This window comes from Oncorhynchus tshawytscha, linkage group LG27, assembly GCF_018296145.1.
Source record: "Oncorhynchus tshawytscha isolate Ot180627B linkage group LG27, Otsh_v2.0, whole genome shotgun sequence".
NCBI lineage: Eukaryota > Metazoa > Chordata > Actinopteri > Salmoniformes > Salmonidae > Oncorhynchus > Oncorhynchus tshawytscha.
The window spans coordinates 965,759-975,102 of NC_056455.1; the positions used below are offsets into that span (position 1 = coordinate 965,759).

At 42.3% G+C, this 9,344-nt stretch overlaps 2 protein-coding genes across 2 annotated transcripts; both read left to right on the forward strand.

Moving 5' to 3' along the window:
- Positions 1–349: 349 nt before the first annotated feature.
- On the forward strand, positions 350–4,812 carry LOC112261366 (parvalbumin alpha-like). Its single transcript, XM_024436649.1, has 5 exons — positions 350–371; positions 2,133–2,222; positions 4,216–4,258; positions 4,489–4,598; positions 4,784–4,812. Exons 1-5 carry the CDS (start codon positions 350–352, stop codon positions 4,810–4,812), a joined length of 294 nt encoding a protein of 97 aa, XP_024292417.1.
- Positions 4,813–5,903: 1,091 nt separating this feature from the next.
- Positions 5,904–8,691, forward strand: LOC112254521 (parvalbumin-2-like). Its single transcript, XM_024427226.1, has 5 exons — positions 5,904–5,995; positions 6,800–6,869; positions 6,997–7,129; positions 7,629–7,738; positions 8,394–8,691. Exons 2-5 carry the CDS (start codon positions 6,809–6,811, stop codon positions 8,417–8,419), a joined length of 330 nt encoding a protein of 109 aa, XP_024282994.1. The 5' UTR covers positions 5,904–5,995; positions 6,800–6,808; the 3' UTR covers positions 8,420–8,691.
- The last annotated feature ends 653 nt before the right edge of the window (positions 8,692–9,344 follow it).

Below are 9,344 nucleotides of genomic sequence, written 5' to 3' on the forward strand. Positions count from 1 at the left end.
TACAGCCATTTGGATGACTGTCATATTCCATTCACCCCGCTCAATGTATCATCGATAGGTTTAATTTTCCCTATACCCATCATGAGGTTGTTACAACCTAGCCTACGAATGAAAGTTTACAACTTAGTTGCACAGACAGTGACACATTCATTAATGCCTTGCACACTCTTTCCTGCATCTAGCTGATCTAGAGTGTAATCATTAGTTCAACAGTTGCAAACGAGAGTTTCTATTAGATAAATTCAGGTTTATTTATCCCAGGTATATATTTATCCCCCTAACCCTAACCCACAAGTGTGGGTATGTTTATCCCCGTTTTGAGAAACGATTTTCAACAGAATCGGCCGGAATGAATACAGCTCTGATCACAAGTAAACACAGTTCACTTTCATTACAGCCACCCTGTATTCCTTCTCACATCTATGTGCTCACCTCTCATTTCCCTTTATCACTTGTGGACGTCAATGCACAACACATCAGCTGTGTGACCAGGCGAAAAAACCTTACCAAGCCAAACCATATCATAACTGCTACACACAGCCCACATTGTTGTCACCATATTAGCTAAAGTAACATCATAGTCAACATAGCTAAAATAACTAACACGTTAGAAAACCCACTACAATCATGCAGTAATGTTACAGTGTACCGTCAGTAAGCAGTTACACCAGCGGGCCGGTGGCAATAAATTAGTAAAACCAAAAGCTTACCTTGACTTGGAAGAGTTCCAGGGTTGTGTTGGATAGTCATAGCCAGCTAGCTAACATAGCATCCCTCTGTTTGAGCAGGGTGTTTGAGTAGGCTAAACTAGCTAGCTGCATTTGCTAACAAAGTAAGTGAAACTGCAAGTGAAAAAATATGTAAATCTCTCACTTTATATATTTCTTGCTTCTCCTTCATTTTGGAAGAAATTAATTTGTTCAAAACTGTTCAACTATTGTATTTCTCTCTCTTTGAGTCAACTACTCACCACATGTTATGCAGTGCATTGCTAGCTAGCTGTATCTTATGCTTTCACTACAAGATTCATTCTCTGATCCTTTGATTGGGTGGACAAAATGTCAGTTCATGCTGCAAGAGCTCTGATAGGTTGGAGGATGTCCTCCGGGAACGTCCTCCGGAAGTTGTCATAATTACTGTGTAAGTCTATGGAAAGGGGTTAGAACCCTGAGCCTCCTAGATTTTGTATTTAAGTCAATGTACCCATTAGAAGACGGAAGCTAGCTGTCCTCCGGATACATCATGGTGTTACCCTACAGAGTGCTGTTGAGGCTACTATAGACCTTTATGGCAAAATAGTATGTTTTAATCAATTATTTGTTGATGTGTGTCAATGTGTGTGTAAAAGCGAAGTCAGGTGCAGGAGAGCAGAGTATGATAAATAAAGTGTACTTTATTATAGTTCCAAACCGGGAGCACAACAAAACAAACTCGCTCAAAAACACAGAACAATAATGTAAAGCGCTAAAGAACATCGCTTGACATGAAAACAATTACACACAAAACATGATGGGAAACAGAGTGTTAAATACAATTAGATAAATGACATGATGGAGATATGAAAAATGGAGCGGCGATGGCTAGAAAGCCGGTGACGTCGATCGCCGCCCGAACAAGGAGAGGAGACAGCGTGATTATATTTAAGATAGTTTTATCTAAAAAGGATAACTTTTAAATTATTTACTATTTTTATTTTTATCAAATTCACTGAGGAGGATGGTCCTCCCCTTCCTCCTCTGAGGAACCTCCACTGGTCTGAATACTTTCCGAATGCGCAGTATATGGGGGGAAAGCTAGTAAGAAAGGCTTTCTGTTCACCAGAAGGGATACTTTCAGATTGTCTCTAAAGTGCCAAACAAAAGCTTTGTCATAGTGACGCTGTGACATCCACGTCAGTTGAACATCAAGTGGGCCCAGAAGGTAGCTGTGTTTGGCAGGGAAACAATAGGGCCCATAGGGTCTCATGAATGCAGTATATCTTTGTGTATATGATTGTGGCTTCACAAATGTGTTTATATTAAGACTCAAGAAGTCCAATGAAAAGCAAACTCAGTGAGATATGAACTAATAACTTCAAATGTCAGCGGTTTGTTTGGTCACTTGTCATTTTGCATTGTCCATTCTGCTATTAGCAAACGACTCCTTCAGCCCAAAGAAGTTTTTTGCGAAGGTGGGATTGTCCAAGAAGTCTCCCCCTGAGATTGAGAAGATCTTCTGTGATCCTGGACCAGAAGGCAGACTAAATAACTTTTTTGCCCACTTTGAGGACAATACAGTGCCACTGACACGGCCTGCAACGAAAACATGCGGACTCTCCTTCACTGCAGCCGAGGTGAGTAAGACATTTAAACGTGTTAACCCTCGCAAGGCTGCAGGCCCAGACGGCATCCCCAGCCGCGCCCTCAGAGCATGCGCAGACCAGCTGGCCGGTGTGTTTACGACATATTCAATCAATCCCTATACCAGTCTGCTGTTCCCACATGCTTCAAGAGGGCCACCATTGTTCCTGTTCCCAAGAAAGCTAAGGTAACTGAGCTAAACGACTACCGCCCCGTAGAACTCACTTACGTCATCATGAAGTGCTTTGAGAGACTAGTCAAGGACCATATCACCTCCACCCTACCTGACACCCTAGACCCACTCCAATTTGCTTACCGCCCAAATAGGTCCACAGACGATGCAATCTCAACCACACTGCACACTGCCCTAACCCATCTGGAAAAGAGGAATACCTATGTGAGAATGCTGTTCATCGACTACAGCTCGGCATTCAACACCATAGTACCCTCCAAGCTCGTCATCAAGCTCGAGACCCTGGGTCTCGACCCCGCCCTGTGCAACTGGGTACTGGACTTCCTGACGGGCCGCCCCAGGTGGTGAGGGTAGGCAACAACATCTCCACCCCGCTGATCCTCAACACTGGGGCCCCACAAGGGTGCGTTCTGAGCCCTCTCCTGTACTCCCTGTTCACCCACGACTGCGTGGCCACGCACGCCTCCAACTCAATCATCAAGTTTGCGGACGACACAACAGTGGTAGGCTTGATTACCAACAACGACGAGATGGCCTACAGGGAGGAGGTGAGGGCCCTCGGAGTGTGGTGTCAGGAAAATAACCTCACACTCAACGTCAACAAAACTAAGGAGATGATTATGGACTTCAGGAAACAGCAGAGGGAAACCCCCTATCCACATCGATGGAACAGTAGTGGAGAGGGTAGCAAGTTTTAAGTTCCTCGGCATACACATCACAGACAAACTGAATTGGTCCACTCACACAGACAGCATCGTGAAGAAGGCGCAGCAGCGCCTCTTCAACCTCAGGAGGCTGAAGAAATTCGGCTTGTCACCAAAAGCACTCACAAACTTCTACAGATGCACAATCGAGAGCATCCTGGCGGGCTGTATCACCGCCTGGTACGGCAACTGCTCCGCCCACAACCGTAAGGCTCTCCAGAGGGTAGTGAGGTCTGCACAACGCATCACCGGGGGCAAACTACCTGCCCTCCAGGACACCTACACCACCCGATGTTACAGGAAGGCCATAAAGATCATCAAGGACATCAACCACCCGAGCCACTGCCTGTTCACCCCGCTATCATCCAGAAGGCGAGGTCAGTACAGGTGCATCACAGCTGGGACCGAGAGACTGAAAAACAGCTTCTATCTCAAGGCCATCAGAATGTTAAACAGCCACCACTAACATTGAGTGGCTGCTGCCAACACACTGACACTGACACTGATTCAACTCCAGCCACTTTAATAATGAGAATTGATGGGAAATGATGTAAATATATCACTAGCCACTTTAAACAATGCTACCTTATATAATGTTACTTACCCTACATTATTCATCTCATATGCACACGTATATACTGTACTCTATATCATCGACTGCATCCTTATGTAATACATGTATCACTAGCCACTTTAACTATGCCACTTTGTTTACATACTCATCTCATATGTATATACTGTACTCGATACCATCTACTGTATCTTGCCTATGCTGCTCTGTACCATCACTCATTCATATATCCTTATGTACATATTCTTTATCCCCTTACACTGTGTATAAGACAGTAGTTTTGGAATTGTTATTTAGATTACTTGTTGGTTATTACTGCATTGTCGGAACTAGAAGCACAAGCATTTCGCTACACTCGCATTAACATCTGCTAACCATGTGTATGTGACAAATAACATTTGATTTGATTTGATTTGAACAGGAGTGGCTACATCGAACAGAACGATCTACAGTTGAGTCTCAATATAACATACTTGAACCCATGATCAAAACAGCAGCTGATACTAAGCAGATATCACACTAAGAATTATTTTTCTTTAGTTTCTCAACAATTGATGCCTAATACAAGTACTTCTGATCCGTTAGATGGATACAATCAAACACACAAATCTATGCTGTATAGTGTACTGTATGTAATACTACTTTAATGTTTCGTGTTTCATGCTTGTGTGTGTGTATTAGGCTTTTCCTCCAGAACTTCTCCAAGGGGGCTTGTCCCCTGACAGCGGCTGAGACCAGAGCCTTCCTCCTGGCTGGGGACAGTGACAGGGGTGGGAAGATAGGCTGGGATGGTAGAGTTACTAGGCAACGAGGGCCGGGGCCAGAGTTAACATGTATGATTCTTGTGGCAGTTTCAGGATCACTGGATCAGAAACCTAGTTTGGAATGTGGTTAGAAAGTAATTCAATCTCTACATTCTGCATATTGAAGGTTAATGAGCACATTCTCATTTTTGGTTTGTTTGTCTCTCTATCAGAGTTCTCCAACCTTGTCATGTCTTCATAAAGACATGAAGAGGAGGAAGATATGTATTTTGACAATTTGAAGACAAGCTGTATATGGTCTGTGTGAATCTGCTCAGTGCCTTCTTGGGTTGGTCCAGCCTCTGTCTGTCAGTACTAGTAGTATAATCTGAGGTAGTTTTGACAAAGGAAAATATGATATTGTAAACCAACACAAATAAACAGTCTTTGGCTTAACCCTTGCCTCGCCTGCAGCTGTCTTTCTCTGATGGAAAGTATATACATATACTGTATCTGGGTTTGACCATAAATGATATAGCACCTGTCTTCGTACGACACTGTGATGTATCCATGCCATGTCATTGACAGGCTGGGCCTTACATGAGCATGTAGCTCAGGGTAAGGAGTCAAGTCAACAAACGTCTATATTCCTCTCATGTGTATCCAACTGCAGTAGATCATCCAAACCAGGTCATTTCCTTGTGATTATATGAAGGGCAGACGAGGGATTAAGTTTCTTGCTATAAACTGATAACTTTGGAACCTTTCAACTGTCAAGAAGATTATGTCTATGTTTCTATCAACAACAACAGCAACTTTTAACATTTTTAAATGAGACTGTGCTGGTATGTAGATGATTTATATTGTTTACAAGTACGACAACCACAATATCGTCTAGCATAAGAATGATGAAGTATAAAATTGAGGCCTACATCACATGAATATATCAATTTGCGGCAAACAGAGATGTTAGTATCCATAATGGTTAATACTGTAACTAGCTTAAACAGTTACATTTGTATATAAATCATATAAAACTAAATTATGTGATTTGACATATACTAAATGGTTCATATCTGTTTTATGATGTAAGACTTGTTCTACACATTCAGAAACTCACTGAGGTTGCAGATAAGGGGTCATATTACAAAACCAATATGCATTGCAGGCATTTTACCTCCAACATGCAGCTGAATGAGTAGATGAGCTTGAGCCCAAAAATGCACGCCTTGCGTTTCACCAAGGACTGCATGCATATCCTTAGTTGAAAGGATAAAAATAGCACAATTTGACTACTAGACACATTTTTCCAAAACTAACCCTAAGCATATGGTGTGCGTTACACCTTGAAGGGCGAGAGTATATAATGTGAGAGCTAAAGGAGAATTGCTTCATCCGGCCCTACACTGAGATACAACTGCCTCCTCGCCACTAATCTTCCAAAGGTGAGTTCCCTCAATCGGACTGATGTTCTAATTTACTGACCACCAATGGTTTTCAACAACACGCAAAGATCTTTATTTACAACCTCCACGGAATACATTCAATAAAAATGAAGAGGGAAACGTTTCTATCTGGAATGTGTTTGGAGTTGGAGTTTTAAAAAAATTTAAAAATATGGGACTTCAAGCGTTTACCTGAGAGATGGAGATGGAGGACTTATGCCATGTTTTTGGCTCACGGAGAATGTCAGTTCGAGGACCACTCTAAAAAAGACTTACTGTCGCTGGCAGACATGTCTTACTCAATCTTTCTTTTTAAACCAATGCTTGTTCTCAATCTAAAATACTATGGCTGGACTTTCATGACAGTGAAAGTCCTATGTGAATCTTTGTGTGTGAATGGTTGAGAGACAGAATAGAAACAGGTCTAGCAAAGCTAAAGGTCATGGGTCACAGCATACTACTGTATGCGTGCTGGCCTACTGTAGTTTCTTGCATTGGGGCACTCTGCCTTTGAGCACAGAGGAGCTAAGTTTGCACTGTAAACTTGTAGGATACAGATAAAACAGAACCAATGCTATTTCTTATCCATTTAAATCCATGAATCAACTAAATAATTGGTTAATTAATTAAAGAACCTTTGAAAAAAGGTCTATCTATAAGCCTAAGACAGTTTTCTTGACAGTTGTGGTTATCAGTCAAAAGATAGTCTATGTATTTACTGTTAAATATTTATGTTCAGGACTTTGAAAATGTTTTTCTCGCTCTCTTCTCTCTTCTCTCACTTTCTCTCTCTCCATTTCTCAGAATCTAAAAATGGCTTTCAAGGGAATGCTTAAGGATGAGGATATTGCTGCTGCCCTCAAGCATAGTGCAGGTGTGCTACACTTAATTGATTTATGACAACCAATGTCAGTGAAAGTGGAAGGGGCCATATTGACCAGGTTTAATCATCCATGATCAGGTTGTGATGTTGAAATGACCACTGTGTTTATCCCTCACAGCTGCTGAGTCCTTCAACCACAAGGAGTTCTTCACCAAGGTTGGCCTGGTCGGAAAGTCTGCTGAGGATTTGAAGAAAGCCTTCTACTTCGTTGACCAGGACAAGAGTGGCTTCATTGAGGAGGATGAGCTCAAGTAAGTCTCATGTTGATTCAGTTGTCAAAGGCTACGTTACTGTCCAGTACAACGCAACACTAGCCTTGAAACTGAAATTAATACCAGTGCATATCTTGACTATTCCTTGCTCTCTACCCACCAAGTCTCATATTCATTTGATTGCATAGGGGTAAAATAAACACACCCTTCAACTGAAATGAACACCAGTAACCTCCATATTTGGGCTATTCCCTTCTGACTATTCTGAGGCCAGAAATGTAAATATTTTCAACTAAAATAGATCCAAGGGTCAATTCGAGGGTTAAATGCATTTTTATTCAACTAATGAATTCAAAAGTCATGAATTCACATAGGAAAATAGCACACCATTTTCAAAAAATGCCTCCTCCCTCTCTCCCTCCCTATCTCCTCCCTCCTTCCTCCTGCTCTCCTTCCCTTCCTCCCTCTTGCTCTCCCTTCCTCCCTCCTTCTTTCCCTCTCTCCCTCCCTCTCTTCCACCCTCCTCCTCTTTCTCCAGGCTGTTCCTCCAGACCTTCTCTGCTGGTGCCAGAGCTCTGACAGAAAAAGAGACCAAGGCCTTCCTTGCAGCAGGAGATGTTGATGGTGATGGAATGATCGGAGTAGATGGTAAACAAATCACTTTTACACATTTCAATTAAACTATCAAACTAGCAACTATGTGCTTTACCCTATTCAATTGGCCAAGTAACTATAACAAGTAACTAGGCCTCCCTAGTGGCACAGCGGTCTAAGGCGTCACTACAGACCCGGGTTCAATCCCGGGCTATGTCACAGCTGGCCGTAACCGGGAAACGCATGAGGTGGCGCAAAATTGGCCCAGCGTTGTCCGGGTTAGGAGAGCTGGTCGGGATGACCTTGTCCCATCGCACTCTAGCGACTCCTTGTGGCAGGCCAGGTGCATGCACACTGACTTCGGTCGCCAGCTGTACAGTGTTTCCTCTGACACGTTGCGCAGGGCTTCCGGGTTAAAGTGAGCAGTGTGACTTGGCAGGGTTGTGTTTCGGAGGACGCATGGCTCTCTACCGTCACCTCTCCTGAGTCATTATGGGAGTTGCAGTAATGGGACAAGACCAAGATCCAATTGGATATAAAAGTACCCCTAAAAATAACAAGTAACTGCTTTTATGAATTGTGTAACTACTAGTTACATATAACTACTTTTAAATGCAGGAATGAGGATTTTATGAGGTGCATTTTTTAAGAGATCTTATCAAGACCTGTCACTGCAATAACTGTTGTTGTTTCCTCCTTGTTTCCACAGAGTTTGTCACCTTGGTGAACGCATAAGTCATCTACCATTGGCTTGGTTATCATAGAAACACAAATCTGCTGTTGAGGTTTTGTCCTGGCCCGCTGCCTGTCACATACTGCATCTTTTTTATATTCATTTTATTTATGAATGTCGCACAGACTGTTTTGACTGTAACCCCACACCCCCAAAGCGTGTTGACTGTTATGTTTTTTAAATATGTCTTATGTTCGCATTCAGCCGGTGTGCAAAAATTTACCACCATGCTTTTGCACTTTTTGAAAATTGAAATAAATTCACATTTGGATTAGCACCGACTTCTGTTATTAATCGAACATTGAGTGTCACAACTGAGGAAGTCCTTCAAAGAACTAAATCATGTTTATTTAGAATATTAGAGTATATAGGACTGATTCAGCACTAGCTACGCTGGGATTCCCAGGACCTCTTGGAGCCAGCTCTTTAGGGGGCTGGCCAGCTAGAGGATCTCTGTTCATTTAGAGCCAGCACATTCCAAAGGGCCCAGCCAGTACCCGGCTAGGGTTTCAGAACTCCCAAGTTACACCATTTTTGTCAATGAGGCACATTTATGAATACGTTTCTCTCTCTCAGATATCAGACTGAGAGAATGTCATACTCGGTGACATAGAATAAGGCCATTTCTATTTATGAAGAAAGGGAAGGAGAATTGAACAAATTGCACTCTGAACATTTACTTGGAGATATTTGTTTCCAGCTAGAATGTACACTAACTGTATTTAATTATTTTTACATACTAATTGATGACAAGGTGGAATTTAGTCCAAGGATCACCTCTAAGTGGAGTTTGGAATGTCAGAATGTCAGAATGTCCCACATCAGCTTGGATTCAGTCCTAGTTTCATCCAATAACGAGATGTCCACTGTTCTGACATTTTACAACACTCATATTAAATAATGTCAGGAATGGATACAAAGGACATC